This window comes from Rhinopithecus roxellana, chromosome 19 (genome assembly GCF_007565055.1).
Source record: "Rhinopithecus roxellana isolate Shanxi Qingling chromosome 19, ASM756505v1, whole genome shotgun sequence".
NCBI classification, from domain to species: domain Eukaryota; kingdom Metazoa; phylum Chordata; class Mammalia; order Primates; family Cercopithecidae; genus Rhinopithecus; species Rhinopithecus roxellana.
Window position 1 is genome coordinate 39,411,650 of NC_044567.1, and position 16,567 is coordinate 39,428,216.

Genomic DNA, 16,567 nt, shown 5'->3' on the forward strand with positions numbered 1-16,567 from the left:
GGCCGCCCGAACCCGGGCAGAGCTGCGCGAGCCGCGGAGCCCCCGCCTCCAGCGCGTCCCCGGCCCGGGGGGGGTCTCCTGCAGGTCCCTCGGGGCGCCTCGCAGGCCGGAGAGAGCCCAGCGACCTGGACCCAGCGGGGACGGCTGCGCGCGCTGCGCGTTCTCGGGGACCCGCCCCCTGCTGCCGGGAGCCAGCTGGGAACTCCGGGGTCTGCAGCCGCCCGAACCCCCAGACGGACAGCCCCAGCGGCCCTCCCGTCCCTCCAGGCAGCGGCGAGGAGGGGCGAACGGCCGCACCCCGGCAGGCCCTCCGTGCAGGGCTGGGGGCAGAGGGCCGCGCGTTTGGAGAGAGGCACGGAGGGTCGCGCGTTTGGAGGGAGAGGCGAGGCCAGAATGTATCACAAAGTGCAAACGCGCTGTATTTCCAAACCCCGCCGCGCGCAGGCAGCCGCAGCGTTCACGATGACATCGCAAAAGGCGAGGGGGAGACGCGCCCGCGGGATCCCTTCCCGGTGCGCTTCCAGGTGGCGTCGACCGGGAAGGGGCAGCGAGGGAGCCCTTCCCAGGCGCCTCCCACGGGATCGCCCGGCAGCCGCGGCACCACCTCCAGTCGCTGCAACCCCCGCGTGGAACAGACGACCCGGGTCTCAAGGGGCGGCCCGGGCGGGAGGCGGCCCCCGGTCCAAGAAATCTCGGGCGCCGCCTGATGTACTCCTACTGCGCCCGGGTCCTCCCGGCCTGCCTCACTTTGGGGGGCTTAGGGTCCTCACGGGGGACCCCTGCACGTAAGCCAGGACGGCGTTCTGCAGGAAGCTCGCTCTCTGGGCCTCCTCGTCCCGGATGCGGGCGATCTCCGCCTCCCGGAGCCGCAGCTTCTCCCGGAGAGACGCGTTTTCGCTCTCCCTGTCCAGCAGCGCCTCTCGGTGGTCGCTCGCCATCACTGCAGGGCAAGGAGCGCAGTGAGCGGGCGCAGTCCCAGCGCACCGTGGCACGGCCTCAGCACGGGAGACGTGGCCAGCCCCGCTCTCTGGCTAGCCTCACGTCCCACCAGTGGGCGGCGGGAGGGCGAGGGTCTGGCTCACCTTTCAGCTGGCGCTCCAGGGCCGCCGCCTTCTCCCTCAGCGCCTCCTGAGCCGCCAGCTCTGCCTGCAGCCGGCCGTTCTGCTCCTGCAGCTCCACGCGCACCCTGCTCACCTCGGCCACCCTTTCCTGGTCCTTGAGGCTCAGCTCCTGCCAGGCACGAAGGTTGGGGAGTAAGGTGAGGGGTCGGGGCCTAGCACGCCCGGGGGTCCCCGCTGGAGCCCCGGCTACCTGCTGCAGCTCTTCCAGGCGCCGCCGCAGGCTCTCGACTTGCAGGCCCAGCTGGCTGGCCCGGGTCTGGGCCTCGGCCACCGCCTGCCTCTGCTGCAGGCAAGCGCCCTGCGCCTCGTCCCGTGCCTGCGCCAGCAGTCGCAGCTTGTCCTCCAGGTGAGCCAGACGCTGTCGCTGTGAGCACAGGAGCCGCCATGGAGAATGAGGGGCTCAGCCTGAGCTCACCTGAGGGAATGTCGGCATGGGCACGACCCCACCCCTCTGCAGGACTGGCTGCTCTAGTTACTAGGACTCTGAACCCGCACCCCTGGCAGCCACCTCCTCCAGATGCCCTCTGGGCTCCCCTCCTCCCTCTCCGGTCACACCACCCTTCCAGTCCCTCCATGCGTGTAGTCACAGGCTGCAGAGATGAGCCAAACCTTTCCACTATCTCAGGCCCTGATCTAAGGCTGAAGCTGACCCAGCAGCCTCCAGGGTGTGCTAATCTGACCTCAACACCACACTCCCGCCTCCCCACTCAGACCGCAGCTCTGGAGTCTGCATGCGGACGGTGATGTTGGGCAGCCTGGAGGGTGGTGGACATCTGTGTGGCTCACCTCCTCCAGGTGGGCCTGGTTCTTGGCCTTGATCAGCTCCTCCTCCGCCTGGCCACGCTCGCTGAGTGCCGCTGCTTTCACTCGGCCCAACTCCTACGTAGACAGCCACCTGCCAGTGCGTTCTCCTGTCCCTGGCCCAAGGCCCTTTTCTCTCTGGCCCATCCAGCCAACACCAACCAGGGGAGCTCCTCTCTGCCAGCCTCCTGAGGGCCACGCAAGCTGCTCTGCCACCTAGCTCGCTGAGCAAGGTGCTTACGGCCAACGGAGCCCGAATGCCACCTAAGTCTCTCTGGCTTCTTGGGCACACTGGTGGGTGGGTCCCCAAAGTGGGACTTATGAGGCTCTGAGGCCAGGAAGGGGTCTCTGTGGTCCTGAGGTGGTGAACATCAGGGGTGCCTGCCTTGTTCAGCCCAGGGTTAAGGCAGAGCTTGGCCCTGCCTGGTGGGTGCTCACCTCTTCCAGGGACAGCCGAGCAGCCTCCAGCCTCTGCACCCGCTCCTGCATGGCCCTCTCACTCTCCTCCAGGTGCCGGGTCATGTGCTCCACCTGCTCAGGGGCAGGAATTGTGGGGCCAGGCTGGAGAGCCGGACCTCCCTACCTTCCCCCCATGGACTCCCCACCCTGGAAGGCAGGCGTCTCTTGGGATCCTTGTTCATTCTGAGAAAGCACCGCCTCGGGTGGCCTAGCAGGAAACTACCCTAGCATGTGCACCCTGCACAGGTGGGGCTCGGTGTCTCTTCAGTGGCAGCCTGTACTACGGCTGAGGCATGGCCGGGGTCCCCTCCCAGCCCCAATAGAAGGTTCCGGGTCTGACATCCGCTCAGGCTGGCAAAATACAGCCACCCAGTGACCCCAGGTTGGCAAGGGGAACTCCCACCAGGCATGTGCTTTGGGGACACCTGCATGACACCAAGGACAGAGGCTGAGGAGCGTTAGAGGCCAGATGAGGCCAACAAAGAGGGCACCTCCTTGATGCGCAGGCTTTCTGAGTCCTCCAGGCTCTGTCTGCACCTTCTCTTCTCCATGTCCAGGCGCTCTGGAAGCCCAGGGGGCAGAGCGTGTGTAAGCATCCCCTGGGGGACCCTGTCCCCAGGGTGCCCATCCCCAACCCTTCCACAGCAGGCCTGCCCATGCCCACCCTCGGCCTGGATGGCCCGCATCTTCAGCTCGGCTGATGTGCTGGTCAGTTCCTGCCTGGTCTGGAACAGCTGCTCCTGCTGACACCTGACCTTCCGCTCCAACTCCTCTACCTGGAAAGCCGGCACGAGAGAGGGAAGCTGCAGCCCTGCCGTGCCCACCCTGGGCTCCCTGGCTCCCCCACAGCTACCTGGCTTTGCAGAAGCAGGTTCTTTTCATTGGCAGCAGACAAGTCTCTGAGGAGCTTAGACTCCCGCTCCGCAGCTTCCTGGGAGGGGAACGTGGTATGGGCTGTGAGGGTCACGAAGCTGCCACCCATCCCTTGGCCCACCCCTCTCAAGCCCGCCCACCCACCTGCTGCTCCAGCTTGAGCTCCTTGGCCTGCCTCTGCGATAGGCTCAGCTGCTCCTGCTCCGCTGTGGCCAGGAGTTCCCCCAGGTCCTGGGCCTTCTGCTCTGACAGAGCCAGGGCGGCCTCCGTCATCTGCAGCCTGCAGAAAGGAAGGGCAGCACCCCCGCCCCGGCTGGAGCTTCATGTGCCTTACAAAGGCCTCGCTGCTCTCACTGTTGCTGGGCACCTAGTCAATCCCAGCCAGCAACCGCCTCCTCCAGGAAGACTTCTGGGTTACTGCCCCAGCCTCACCATTTCCCAACTCTACTTTGCAAACAGGACTTGCACACAGGCTCACACCACCCTCCTCTGTGCTGTGGGCACGTCTCTGAAGTATCCTGAGCCACCCCCTACTTACTTGGCCTTGAGAGCGTTGATGATGGAGTGCCTCTCATTCAGGGCTTCCTGAAGCTGTCCTACACGGGCTGCCGACGCACTGTGGGCAGAGAGGAGGGTGCAGAGTCACCCAAACCCCAGAGCGCTCCCGTACGCCTCTGGCCTTGGTAGCTGCTGCTGTTCCTTAAGCATCTACGGTCGCCTGGGCACTGAGCCTCCAGCCACCACCTCGTGGCCTCACTTGTGGGCTCAGGTTGGTCCCACCTGAGTCTGAGCCAGGACCCGATCCCTGAAGCCTTGCCTTGCCCCTGCCCTGGGCCCGCTCACCTGCTGCTCTTGGCCATCTCTTCCCGCTGCTTATCAATGGTCTCCATCAAGTCCAGAAACTGGGGACAGAGACAGCCACAGCCCTGTCAGAGCACCTACAGCCTGTCCACCCAACCTTCTCCGGGGAAGGAGAGCCGGTGCCCACCAACACAGCAAGGCAGCAAAAGGTTCCACCCACAGCGCCCTGTCTCCTTCACAGGAAGGGTGGCTCCTGCAGAGTGAGGCCTTGGGGCTCAGACACCAGCTCCCCAAGGAAGCCCACCTGCAGGAGATCAGACCAGGAGGCCGCCCCTCCTTCCTGGTACGAGCCACTCGGACAGGCTCTGGGGCCCCAGGTGGGTAGACCACGGGGCCGAGGGAGGCAGGACATGGCCAGGCCCTCCAGCCACGAGCAGCTCCAAGCTCAGTGAAGGCGCCATTCTCACCTGCTTGGACTTCTCCTCCCGGAGGTGCTGGACCTCCTTGCTGAGGACATGAGTGCGGGCTTGGTTCTCCTGGAAGGTGGTGAGCCGGTCCTGGCTGTGGCCCATGGCTTGCTCTGCAGAAGGAGCTGTGTCAGCCGGGCGCAGGGGCTCATGCCTGGAATCCCAGCACTTTGGGAGGTTGAGGTGGGTGGATCACCTGAGGTCAGGGGTTTGAGACCAGCCTGGCCAACATGGTGAAACCCTATCTCTACTAAAAATGCAAAAAATTAGCCATGCATAGTATTGCACACCTGTAATCCCAGCTACTCGGGAGGCTGAGGCAGGAGAATCGCTTGAACCCGGGAGGTGGAAGCTGCAGTGAGCCGAGATTGTGCCACTGCACTCCAGCCTGGGTGACAGAGCGAACTCAGTCACACACACACACAAGGAGCTGTGTCACCCCGGAGCTGCTTAGCCTCAGGAGTGGCTGGTGGCCACCGGCCCTGCACCCGGCAGCTGGCTGCTTGGGAATCTATGCCTTGTAGGGCAACGTCTCACCTGGCAAGTCAGGGGTGCCCCCTCAGTGCATGAGGGTGGAAGGTGCTTCATGGGGTTGGGGCTGTCAGCAGGAGGCACCTGGTGTTGGGGGGCGCGGGCACACGTGTGGCAGAGGTGGTGGGGGCTGCTACACCGCAAAAGACGAGGGCCATCCTGGGGCATCTGGCCACCATCCCAAAGGTCAAGGGGCACCGCACAATGCTGAGGCGAACGCTGTGCCCAGCTCATGTTCTGGAAAGATCTGGGTGGCATGTGGCTAGGGGGCAGAGGTCAGGAGCGATGACAACACCCAGGGCAGCACTGAGGCAAAGCCAGGGACGGTGCAGCTGGAGCCAGAGGCCAGGCAGAGCCAGCAGAAGGGGGGAGCCTCAGCACAGGGGCCGGAAGAGGCTGCCGCTGTGTGCGGATTAGGGAGTACGGGGCCTGGCAAAGTTCTCAGCTGGGTCTGGGGCACTGGGGCCTAAGGCTGAGACATCAGCTGCAAGGATTTGGGGTCGCTGGTGGGAGGGAATGTGGAGGCCAGCATAGGCCAGGAGGCCCCACCTCTCATGACTCACATGTAGGGCCACAAACTCAGGGTGACCAGGGAGCCTTCCTGGCCAAGGCCTGGGCCACCTGAAACATCAGCAAAGCCATCAAGGCCAGGGCTGTGAGCCACACGGCTTCAGCTTTCCCAGCTGTGAAATGGGCACCCTGCCACTGCACAGGTCCTAAGAACTCAGCAAGCACACAGGGCACCTCAGACAGTGCCAATGTGTGGTCGACGCCAATCAAGTGCCAAACAGGTGCCCCACGACCCCTCTGCTCCTTCCCGCTTCCCCGGGCTCTCAGGCTGCTCTCCTCATCAGTTCCAGTCCTGAGCCGAGCACCCCGACCTCAGCGGACAGGCCTCTGTCAAAGGCTGACACATGGCTCCACACAGCCCCGCACCGTACCCACGGCTCTGAGGACATCTCCGGGGACGTTGTTCCCAGCCAGGTCCAGCCTCCACAGGGTTCTGTTGCTGGGGAGACAGTTCATGAGGGCCCGGCCTCCCAGGAGGCCAATGTTATTCCAGCGCAGGTCTGGAAGGAAACCTGTAGTCACAAGACAGAATGCACCTGGCAGAGGGGGAGCTGGCCTGGCTGGGGTGCTTCCCTGGGGTCACTGCCTGTAGTCACAAGACAGAATGCACCTGGCAGAGGGGGAGCTGGCCTGGCTGGGGTGCTTCCCTGGGGTCACTGCCTGTAGTCACAAGACAGAATGCACCTGGCAGAGGGGGAGCTGGCCTGGCTGGGGTGCTTCCCTGGGGTCACTGCCTTGTGGTCAACAGAGCAGGAACGCAGGCAAGTCCCCTAGCCCCTTACTTCCAAGAGCAAAGGCAGCCTCAGAGGGATGAAGGAGCCTGAGGCGCCTGGGAAGCCTCACCCAGCTGCTGGAGGGTGGTGTTGCCCTTCAGGGCGAGGGCCAGCTCCTCAGCGCCCTTGTGATTGATCTGGTTGTTGCGGAGGTCCAGCTGCTGCAGGGTGCCGTTGGCCGCCAGGCCCCCGCAGAAGGTGGCAAAGGCATCGTCCCACGTGCCCAGGCTGTTCCACTCCAGCGAAAGGCTGCAGGAGGGGCAGGAGCCAGAGTTCGCCTGGGGGACTGCCTGGCCTGTGGGGTCCAGGGCTTAGGGACAGGTGTGGGCTTGGGGTCTGATGGGCCGGAGCCTCTGACTACTCCCTGCCAGCGTATGTGAAACACGGGCAACTGGCAGTGTGGAACTCGGGCTGCAGAACCATGTGCTCTGGGGCCAGTCCTCAACCACAGAGACAGGGCCCGCGGTGATGGTGGGCCCGGACCACCCCCACCTCTGAATGGACTTGTTCTGTCGGAGGAGTCTTCCCAGAGCCTCGGCCCCTGCGGCCCGAAGGTTGTTGCCCTAGGAGAGAAACAGGCCGTCAGTCACTCCCATGCCCTGATTGGCTCTGAATTTCCGCCCGTGCCCCAAGGGCCTTGGTCAGCCAGGGGACAAGGCTGGGGTGCACTCTGCTGGGAGGTGCAGCCTCCCTCAGCTCCTGGGCTCCCTGCCTTTAGGGGGCTTCCAAGGGCCGGCTTGTTTGCCGACATGAACTCTTGCTCCGGAGATGGTCACACCCAGGAGGCCATCAGAGAACAGCCTGGGGACTCACAGACAGTTTCCAGCCACCTGCCCAGACCCCCGGCCCCTGAGACCTGGCATCTTCCCCCTCTCCTCTTGCCCTTGGGTGGCACACTTGGACACTCAAGAGCGCAGGTATCTCACCTTTAAGTCCAGAAAGCGCAGCACGGTGTTGGCACACAGGCCTCGGAGCAGCAGTGTGGCCCCTGTGTAAGGGGGGCCAGCGGTCACTCTCTGCCCCTGCTGACCCCAAGATCCTCCCCGTTGGCCCCTTTTCAGGGCATCTCCCTAGACCCAGGGAGGGACAACTGTCCCGGTGGTCTGGGTTGGCGCTGGCCAAGAGTCTCGCTATGAAGTCATGTTTGAAACACCTGCGGCCCCTGTCAGGCACCAAGCCAGGCTCAGCACGCGGGGAACCAGGTAAGCGGGGCATGTCAAGGTCTCTCCCCTGTCATACAGAGGAACTGTCCTCTACTCCCAGGTGCAGGAAGGGGCGCCCCTGCTCGCTTTAACTACGGCACAGAAAAAGGAGAGCCTGGAGAGGAAGCGACCTCTGGGGCTGCCGAGGCAACGGTGTGGGCAGCTAAGGAGCAGAGGGATCCACCCCGCCACGCCTGCCCACCTTCCTCGCTGAGCATGCAGTCACTCAGGACCAGCTCCGTGCACAGCATCTCCCTCGGCAGCAGCTTGCCCAGGGCCCTGCAGGTCTCCACCGTCAGGCTCTGCGTGGCCAGGTCCAGCCGGCCCCTGGGAAGCTGGTGCAGCTGCTGCAGGACAGCCTCCTGGGGCTCGGCCCCACTCTCCCTGCACAGGCGGCTGTAGGAGCGCCGGAACTCCTCCATGACCCGCGGGGCCGGCAGGGCCTCCTCCGCATGCTCCCGCAGCTGCTTAAAGGGAGCCGCCCGGTGCGGAGCAGTCCCAGCGCCGAGTACGGGAGACGGGGCCTCCGCTGACCCAGACGAAGAGCAATCCGAGTGGGCTCCGCGGGCGGGAGGTCCTGGAGCGCGGGGCTGGGCGGTAGTCAAGGTCCGCTTTGGGCTGGGGCCCCCCAGTGCTTGGGGACTACCCGTGCAGGAAGCAGGCAGGCGCGTCGCGCGACCCCACCCGGCCCTGCCGCGCCTGCAGCCCCGACCCCCGCCCTCGCGACTGCCGCGTCGGGGCCTCAGTATCCAGGAAGAACAAGGCGCGCCGGGAGAGGCCGCGGGAACTACAACTCCCAGCAGGCTCTGCGCAGGCAGCTCTCGGTGCGGGCCAATGAAAACAAAGGAACTGGCGCGCCCTTCTGGTCGCAGGCTGAAAGGGGGCAGCGCGCTCCAGGCTCATTGGCTAGCGGCATGAGGGTGGGGCCCCGAGGGGGCATGCTCCAGGCTCATTGGCTGACGGACGTGAGGGAGGTGCGCCGGAAGGGCGCGCTCCGGGTTCATTGGCTGAGGGGCGTGAGGGCGGGGCTGCTGGAGGGCGCGCTCCAGCCTCATTGGCTGAGGCATTGGGGCGGGGCTCCGAGAGAAGGCGCTCCGGGTTCTTTGGCTAGGGAGCGGGGCGGGGCTCCGAGGGCGCGCTCTGCTCTCATTGGCTGGAGGGGCGGGGTTCCGGAGGGCGTGCGTCGAGGCTGCGATCATGGAGGGAGCCGGAGCTGGAGCCGGCTTCCGGAAGGTGAGGGCCGGCAGGTAGGGGCCAGGCGGGTGTGGACGCTCCGTCCCGACCCCACGCGTGACACCGTGAGGGCCAGACGCCAGCCCCCGCGCCGCCCACCTGTGTCTTTGAGGTTGGGCCCGTTCTCAGACTCCGACCCCAGCCCGACCGCGCGCCCCGCGCCCTCCTGGGCGGGGGTCTCGCAGCTAGTAGGAGGGCGCGTGGGGCAGCCGGAGCTGCGGGAAGGTGGAAAGGGTCTGCAGAAACAGGCAGGGGTGGGCGCCGTCATGGCGGAGTCCAAGCCGGCGAAGAGAGAGGAGGAGCTGGGCCGCCGCCCTGCGCCCTGAGCCTGGGGTCTCCTGTTAAGGGGAGATCAGGCCCCAGGACGGGGACAGTGAGACCGTCCAGCCCGAGGAGCCGGCAGGACCTACCCTAGCCGCCAGGCACAGTGGTTTCCCTTTTGCCTGCTCCATAGTGGGCACCAGCACTGGGCTAGGAACGCGTGGTTTCCTCGGTACTCCACGTTACTCACACTTGACACGGATTAACCCCACCCGCGAGTGGGGAAACTGAGGCACGGGGGCGTTAAGTGACTCAGCAGAGCTAGGGTCAGACCCAGGCCGTCTGAGCCAGGATCCGCCCAGGCTGCAGGGCGTGCCCCGCTCTTCCCTGCCCCTGGCAAGTGGAGCTCTCACAGGGTGCCATGTGCAGAGTCCATGTGCGGGGTCCCATCAGTGCAGGCAGAGTGGTTTCTGAGCCTTTCTTTCTTTTGCTCTACCTGAAGGTTGGGGCACTGAGCTTCCTCGATGTCAGCAGGGCCTCGTGGGCCTCTGTGGCCTGGGAAGGGAGGGTCTCAGGCCCTTGTGAACCCGTCGTGGGGGGAGGGCTTCAGGGAAGTCCTGTAGAAGCAGGGAGAATTCTTTGTTTCTCCTGCATCAGGCCCTGCTTTATCACCCAAGACAGCAGGGGGTCAGTGTGGGGCACTCTGGTGGAGTTGCTGAAGATTCTCGCCAGAACTCAGTCACTGAGGCATGGGCCACCTCACTGGGTGGTTGGGAGAATCCCCCAGGTTAGAGTAGCTCAAAGGCCACTGCCGGAGAGGGGGCACTGGGTACACACCCCAGGAGGTCATGTGTTCTCTCCATCAAGCCCACCTGACAACTAGAGGCCCGAGGGCTCTGGCCAGAGCTGGAGTTGCGGTCATTGCAGAGGATGAGTGTGAAGATGATGGGGAGCAGGGGGCCTGCAGCCCTGGTGTGGCACCCACAGGTCATGGGGCAAAGCTGGGTGTGTCCCAGGCCCTCCCACAACTGCCCCAGTGCTGGGCCTACCATCCGAGGCCGCTGCCGGTGTACGGAGCAGCCCCTTGGATTGTCAAGGCAGCTCTGGCATCCGCCACTCTCTGGCATGGGGTCCCGGAGCAGGTGGGAAGCTAGTGCCTTCTCTACGTCTTCTGGTGCCTTTCCGGTATTGCTGGCTGTAAGCAGCAGGAAGGACCAGCAGGTGGCGCTGAGCTCATGCGGGTGGTGACTGGGACCCTGGCTAGGGGACGGCGAGGGCTCAGGACGAGCCGGGATGCTGGACCCTGCCGCCCCCTGCTGGGGAACATTCTTCACCTCCCGCGTCTCAGGGCTTCACCCATCCATGCTCTGCTTGTCACCTGCTGGACTGCTCAGGGTGAGGTGCTGTGACCTCCCTGTGGCCGATGCTGGCGGCCTGGCCGGTTGTTCACAGGTTAGTGCCTGTGTTTCTGGGCTCCTGGGTGCCCACTGCCCCTGCCCCCAGCCCTGGACACTCCATGCTGGCTCCTTTCCCAGCCACTGTGGGCCAGTGCCCGGCCTGGGCCGCCTCACTGAGTCTGGTGGCTCCACCAGCCACCTGGGGCTGCCCTCCTGAGTCTCGGCCGCCACCACTGCCGCTGCCACCCGCCACTCTGTGGATAGCTCCTGTGTTCACACAATGCATCCCAAACTGAGCTCCTGTGTCCTGGCTCCAAACTACACATGCCCACAGCCCCCCATCTCCTCAGAGCAGTGCTATCCTTTTGGGTTCTCAGCGTGGACTCCTCCCTTGTCCCTGTCCTCCGTCCATCAGGAAGGCAGAAAGGCCCTGGCTCTGCAGCCCCCCCCTTCCCCCCACCCTGGGCTTGGCAGCCAGAGTGGTCCTTTCAAATGCCAGTACTGCTTTCCACAAAAAACCTAGAAAGGACTCCGAGTTGCCTGCCACGGAGAGCTGATCAGGCCCTGGGCCCTCAGCGTCTGGCCCACCCCTCACTCCAGCCTGCGGACCACACTGGCACAGCCTAGCTCTGTACTCCCAGGACACCAGCACCTCCTGCAGGATCATGAGCACCAGGGCAGGACCGGTGGAGCTGACCCAGCACCCAGAACAGAGTTGGCACAAGCAAGGCCTTATGGGTGGCACTCCCTCAGTCCAGCCCACCTGGGAGCAGCCACCTCCAGCCTCCAGACCCAACCCGGGCTCTGCCTTCCCTGCCTCTCCACAAGGAGAGCAGAGCCATGGCCCTCCGCCGGGGATGGGAGTGCAAGATCAGGCCAGACTCAACGAGGCCTTTCTCCACTCTCCCTGGAGCCCCAGCAGCAGGGCCTGCTCCCATGTCTACAACCACTCACGCTGTAGGGAGGCTCCTTGCACAGACCTTGCGAAGAGTCCTGGCGCCCCAAGTGGAGCTGCCCACACATCCTGCTTCTCCAGCTTCTGCCACCCTAACCACTAGGCTGGCCCTTGTCCCCTGCCCTGGGGGAGGCCCAAGCACAGAGGGCGTCTCCAGCCGGAAGTCACAGCCACCGTCACCCAGAATGACCACCACCCCTGGGTGTGCGGGGGGGGAGGGCGGGGCCTGGCGCTGACACCCCCTCCCCTCCAGGAGCTGGTGAGCAGGCTGCTGCACCTGCACTTTAAGGATGACAAGACCAAAGGTGCGGGTAGGGGTGTGGGCGGGAGGTGGTCCCTGTACTTGTCCTCAGAGACCCTTTCCCGCAAGTCCGCAGGGCCAAGGCCTGGGGAGGGCGGGGGTAGGTCTGGAGCCCCCAGCCGGAGCAGTGGGTGAGGGTCCCACATGACCTCCCCTGCCTTGCAGTGAGCAGGGACGCGCTGCAGCTCACGGCGGAGTTGCTGAAGATCTTTGTTGTGGGTGAGTCCGGGGCCCATGCTCCCTCCGGGCACCGCGTCCAGAATTCTTTTTGTGTTTTCACAGCGGGAAAACCAAGAGGTGTTTTCCCCAGTTTCCCACAAGGTCCTAAACTTGGGTCTCCTGAGCCTGTTTGTCAGGTGCTGTGGCCTGGTTCTGGGGGCTGCCCGTGGGTGTGGGTAGGGGCACCGGCCCAGGCTGAGGCCCTCGCTGGGCTCGGGTTTAAGATCCCCCACCTCGCGCGTTTCTCACCGCAGAAGCAGCAGTCCGCGGGGTGCGGCAGGCCCAGGCAGAAGACGCGCTCCGTGTGGATGTGGACCAGCTGGAGAAGGTGCTCCCGCAGCTGGTGGGTGAGCGTGGGTCACGGCGCCAGTGGAGGTGCCCACCTGGCTGGCCCTAAGCACTTCTCTCCCCCACAGCTCCTGGACTTCTAGGGATCTCAGCCGTGGCTGAGGCCACCCCCAGAGGAGCCCCGGGTCCATAGAAGCAGGCCTTGTGTTTCCAGCGGCCTCTGATAACAGGCGGGGAAGGACCTGAGGAGTTTAGAGTTGATTCAAACAAGATCCCCAGGTGTCTCCAGCCTGTGCAGAAGGAGCAGGACTGCGGTGCGCTGCTGCCCTTGGAGTGTCCAGTGGGGACACTGGTGTGGGAAGGGGCAGCACCTGGGGAGTCCCTGCCTCTCCTCCCTGGGGCAACAGTGCGTACCACCCAGGGTCCTACAGGCAGGTGCTGGGAAAAGCCCGGCCAGCAGGTAGCCTGTGTGTTTGACAAACAGCGGCTGGCAGCGCCGCCTCCTGCCCACATTCCTGCCACCCGACATCAAAGCTGGCGTGTGACCTTTCCAGCCATGCGCTATTCCCCTTGGAAGATGCTTCCCCAGGCTATAAATTTGTTCTCACAAAGCAACATCAATAAATCAAAACTGTCTCTCCCAGCTCGGCCTTCTTGCCATTAATCACCAAAGTCAAACTGCTTCAAAGCCTCACTCCCCGTGTGCGCCCTTCCACTCCTGGTAAGAAAGCAAAGCACCAGGAGGACGCAGTAACACACAGCATGTGTGCGAGTGACTCGGCCCCGCCCCCAGGCGCTGCGGAACCCGGACCGCGCACACCCGCCTGGAAAATGTTCCTCCTGCCCCAGGGGTTGGGGCAGCCACAGTGGGCAGTGGCTTCCAGGAATGTTCCTGTGGCCGCAGGCAGTGGCCACAGGCAGGACCAAGACGCACAGGGTGAGAGAGTCCCTGGCCCAAGGGCCTGCTGAAATGAAGAACAGGCCTCCCCTTTTCTCCGACACTGGTCCCAAGCAGTGCCATGGGGGTGCAGGTCAGCCCCCTCAGCCATGCCCTCTGCCCACCCTTGGAGACACAGGGCTGTGGGACCTGCCTGGATGCCCCGCCCAAGTCTGGCTGCCCTCTGACTCTCGGGGGCCTCTGACATAAGCTCCACTTGTGCCAACGCTTGGGAAGTGGGCAGAGCCTTGGCCACTTCCCCTCCAGCCCACCTCACTCTCTCGTCAGAGCCCAGGACTGGAAGCACCCCAGGGGCTCTCAGCTGAGTGCCATCCTGGTGCCCCATGCAGTGAGGGGAAGGGGTAGGGAGTCAGGGTGGGAAGCACAAGAGCTGCCCCGTGGGACCATCAGAGGCGGCCCAGCCTCTCTCCTGCCCTGGTGCCCAAAGACAACTTTGAGGCAAGCCTCTTCATCCTTGATTGAGCCCCACTGGCCCCGGGAAGGCAGGGCTGCTGAGACCCACCCCTTCCCCGCTCTGCCCACCTCAGTAGGTCAGTTTGAAAGCCCTGGGAGCCTGTGGAAATCATCAGACTTGCTGGGGAGGCTGGCTGTGGGGTGGGCCAGGGCCAGAACCCAGCACTATAGCCGCTCAGGGGCAGTGGGAGGCCCAAGGTCAGGCCCTGCCCTGCAGATGTGGGGGGACCTACTAACTCCTCCCCCAGCTCTTGGCCCAGGGCTTGGCTCCTGGGTTGCAGGTAATTTCCCCAAAAAAGCCTTTCTTCCAGCACTTCTGTTCTCCTTGGAGGAGGGATAAATAACTGTTAGGTAAAAATGAAGAGGACCCATGTGGGTTCAGGATGCAGCACCACGGTCCACCAGGCTCCTCGGGGGCCCACACCACGGTCCACCAGGCTCTCAGGCCTGGACACTGCGGTCCAGCTGAGCCAGGGCAGAGGATGGGGGCCCTTTTCTGGAGGAAGCACGACAGGAATGTGTTGAGGGATGCACAAGTCTTTATTCCTGCTGGCAGGAGAGGTGGTCCTGTGGGTGGCAGAGTGGGCACCTCGGGCTGGTGGCTCTCACCTCTTGCTGGCTGTAGTGCAAACACACCAGGGTGACCACAGGCCCTGGGCTCCTGCCACCTGGCCACCCGCCCAACAGCCCAGCTGAAGCACTCAGCCCTGCTGGCCACAGCACCTAGCCCTTCAGCCCAATGGCCCTGCCACAGCACCCGGCCCCCCACCCTCCACCCGGCCACAGCACCCTGCCTTCCACCCGGCCGCAGTACCCGGAAGCTTCAGCCACTTGGGCACCTTGCCCAGGCTCCTCTTCACAGGCTGGGCCATCCCTGGGATGGGCTCAGGGGGGCCCAGTGCCCCCTCCTCAGCAGTTGGTTCAGACTCAGGTGCAGGGTCAGGGGCTGGCGATGGGGAAGGGGACCCGGCGACCCTGGACATGCACCTAGGGGGAGGCGAAGATGCAGGTGGTAAGTGCCACCATGGGAGGTGCCCCCAGACCCACAGGCACTTACCTGGCCACCAGCATGTCGGCTGCAGATGGGGAGATGGCGTGCTCCAGCAGGCCAGGCTCCAGGTAGGCACCTGCAAGGAGGCCCAAGCTCACCCTGAGCCTCTGAGGGGGGGCCCACCCGCCATCCGCCATCCGCCCAGCATCTGCCCACCAGCACTCGGCTCTGGGAGGGCGGTGACCAGCAAGTGGCTGTCCCAGCCCTCTCTCGGGGAGGTGGTTATTGGGGGCCGCAGAGCTCCCTCTCAGACCCAAAGGAGGCCCCAGACTGAACGCCCTTCCAGGCAGCTGGCTCTGAGGTCCAGAGACAGGCTGGCCGGGCTCCAACACCGGCCCCAACCACCGACACTCACCTGCCGGCTCCTTGGCTCCAAAGTGTACCAGAGCGGCCGGGAAGAGGTTTGCCTGCAGGGAGGGCGGGGGGTCAGGGGCCGGGTGGGCACTGTGGGCAGAGCACCCCCCTGCGGTGGAAGCAGCCACACCCCCAGGGTCCGGCCCTGGTGATGGCCACAGCTCCACCATCAGGCGGGCTCTGCCTGCCCGGCCCCCATGAAGCCCTCTTCGCCCAGCTTCCTGTCTGGCACCAACCCTACCCTTGTACGGAAGGCCAGGGTGCCCTGGGACCAGCACCCTCCATGGGACCACCCCAAGCCCCAAGCCAGCTGAAGGCTGCAGCCTCGAGGGTCCTCAAGCCACGCAGCATCACAGTCCTCCCTCCTCTGGCCTCTGCACCTGAGGAAGGTGGGGCCAGGCGTGGCGGGTCCTGGCGTATGTGCCGGGACCACCGTGGAGAGGTGCAGCTGCCAGGGTGGGGTATCCCCCTCCTAGATCCAGATTCCCCCTCCCGGCTCCAGGCTGCTTGGGGCCACAGGCTGGGGGTGGGAGTGGGGCTGGGGGATGTTAAAAGATTAATAAGAGGAAGCTTCAAAGGCCAGGCCCAGGAACGCTGAAACCTCAGCCTCCAGCCAGGGGCCCAGGGACACAAACAAGGGCCGTGAATGCTTTGAAAACCCAATTGTGCCGCCTGGGATCAAAGCCTTGTGAGGAGAGAAGGGCCTGTGGGGTGGGCAGGGGCTGCCCGAATGGCCCTGAAGAGGCGCCGGAAGCTGGGGAGCCAGGAAGGGAGCACGAAAAGGACGGCGCCGGGAGAGGTCTCGGCCTCTCACAGGCGGACGGCCCAGGAAGGGAGCACGGGGAGGACGGCGCCAGGAGTGGTCTCAGCCTCTCACAGGCGGACGGCATGCTCCGTCACCACAGGGCCTCCAAGATTCACACCCAGGCTGCAACTGCTCACAGAAGCCCAGGGGACACTGCCCAGAGGCCGCTGTGGGCACAGGAGGCCTGGCCAGCCCCACCTGCAGCCCACCCGCGAGGGGCAAGAGGGCTCCCTCAGAAGCCACCGATGCAGAGAGGCACCTGGTGTTCATCACAGCCGCACAGGCCAGGACCCTCACCCGGCACTGCCCCGTGGGATGCACAGAAAGGGGCAGGCAGGACTCGGGAACGCCAGTGGAGGGAAGTAGGCTTGGTGGCTGGGCCTGGGGCACCCGGGCTCTGTCTGCGCTTCTGTGCAGGGAGCACTGAGCCAGGCAGCCTACCCAGCCTGTCCCCACATGCTTGTGCCCAGCCTTGACTCAGGAGGGATCCCACTGCTCGGACGAGGGGATGGTGGAGAGGAGGGTCAGCAGACTGGGCGGCATGGAGGCTGACCAGTGCTTGGAAAGGCTCGGCCTCTGGATGGACCCCAAAAAAGGAGCCTCCGAGAGTCCATGTCACCTCCATCCCCCACCAGTGGAAAGGGTGTTCTCTGCCCTGGTTCCCAGGCGCCATTTCAGTAAGGGACCCCGGGTG

General features: G+C 64.7%; 3 protein-coding genes across 6 annotated transcripts in view; 1 reads left to right on the forward strand and 2 right to left on the reverse strand.

Annotated features, from left to right (window-relative positions):
• Positions 1-396: 396 nt before the first annotated feature.
• LRRC45 (leucine rich repeat containing 45) lies at positions 397-8,383 on the reverse strand. 2 transcript variants are annotated; one of them, XM_010354333.1, is made up of 17 exons: positions 7,801-8,383; positions 7,323-7,384; positions 6,889-6,959; positions 6,467-6,645; positions 5,995-6,123; positions 4,523-4,635; positions 4,098-4,156; positions 3,793-3,870; positions 3,399-3,534; positions 3,235-3,312; positions 3,046-3,157; positions 2,873-2,943; positions 2,361-2,453; positions 1,908-2,000; positions 1,312-1,485; positions 1,083-1,230; positions 397-940 (listed from the first exon to the last, which is right to left on the reverse strand). In XM_010354333.1, the coding sequence occupies exons 1-17, from the start codon at positions 8,018-8,020 to the stop codon at positions 744-746; spliced, it is 2,013 nt and encodes a 670-aa protein (XP_010352635.1). In that variant the 5' UTR covers positions 8,021-8,383; the 3' UTR covers positions 397-743. The 2 variants fall into 2 exon arrangements, with proteins under 2 accessions (XP_010352635.1, XP_010352634.1); XM_010354332.1 differs by having other exon boundaries at positions 3,046-3,184.
• Positions 8,384-8,763: 380 nt separating this feature from the next.
• CENPX (centromere protein X) lies at positions 8,764-12,895 on the forward strand. 3 transcript variants are annotated; one of them, XM_010354330.2, is made up of 5 exons: positions 8,764-8,831; positions 11,698-11,749; positions 11,911-11,964; positions 12,219-12,307; positions 12,381-12,895. In XM_010354330.2, exons 1-5 carry the CDS (start codon positions 8,796-8,798, stop codon positions 12,393-12,395), a joined length of 246 nt encoding a protein of 81 aa, XP_010352632.1. In that variant the 5' UTR covers positions 8,764-8,795; the 3' UTR covers positions 12,396-12,895. The 3 variants fall into 3 exon arrangements, with proteins under 3 accessions (XP_010352632.1, XP_010352633.1, XP_030779791.1); XM_010354331.1 differs by having other exon boundaries at positions 8,765-8,831; positions 12,219-12,292; XM_030923931.1 differs by having other exon boundaries at positions 8,765-8,831; positions 11,911-12,101; positions 12,381-12,414.
• A 1,292-nt stretch (positions 12,896-14,187) lies between these two features.
• The window catches only part of ASPSCR1 (ASPSCR1 tether for SLC2A4, UBX domain containing), a 43,589-nt gene continuing 41,209 nt past the window's right edge, over positions 14,188-16,567 (reverse strand). Inside the window, exons 13-16 of the mRNA XM_010354329.2 lie at positions 15,070-15,121; positions 14,721-14,790; positions 14,478-14,650; positions 14,188-14,282 (exon numbers count right to left, since the gene is read on the reverse strand). Coding sequence (XP_010352631.1) covers positions 14,269-14,282; positions 14,478-14,650; positions 14,721-14,790; positions 15,070-15,121 — 309 coding nt within the window. The 3' untranslated portion in view covers positions 14,188-14,268. The remainder of the gene's footprint in view (positions 14,283-14,477; positions 14,651-14,720; positions 14,791-15,069; positions 15,122-16,567) is intronic.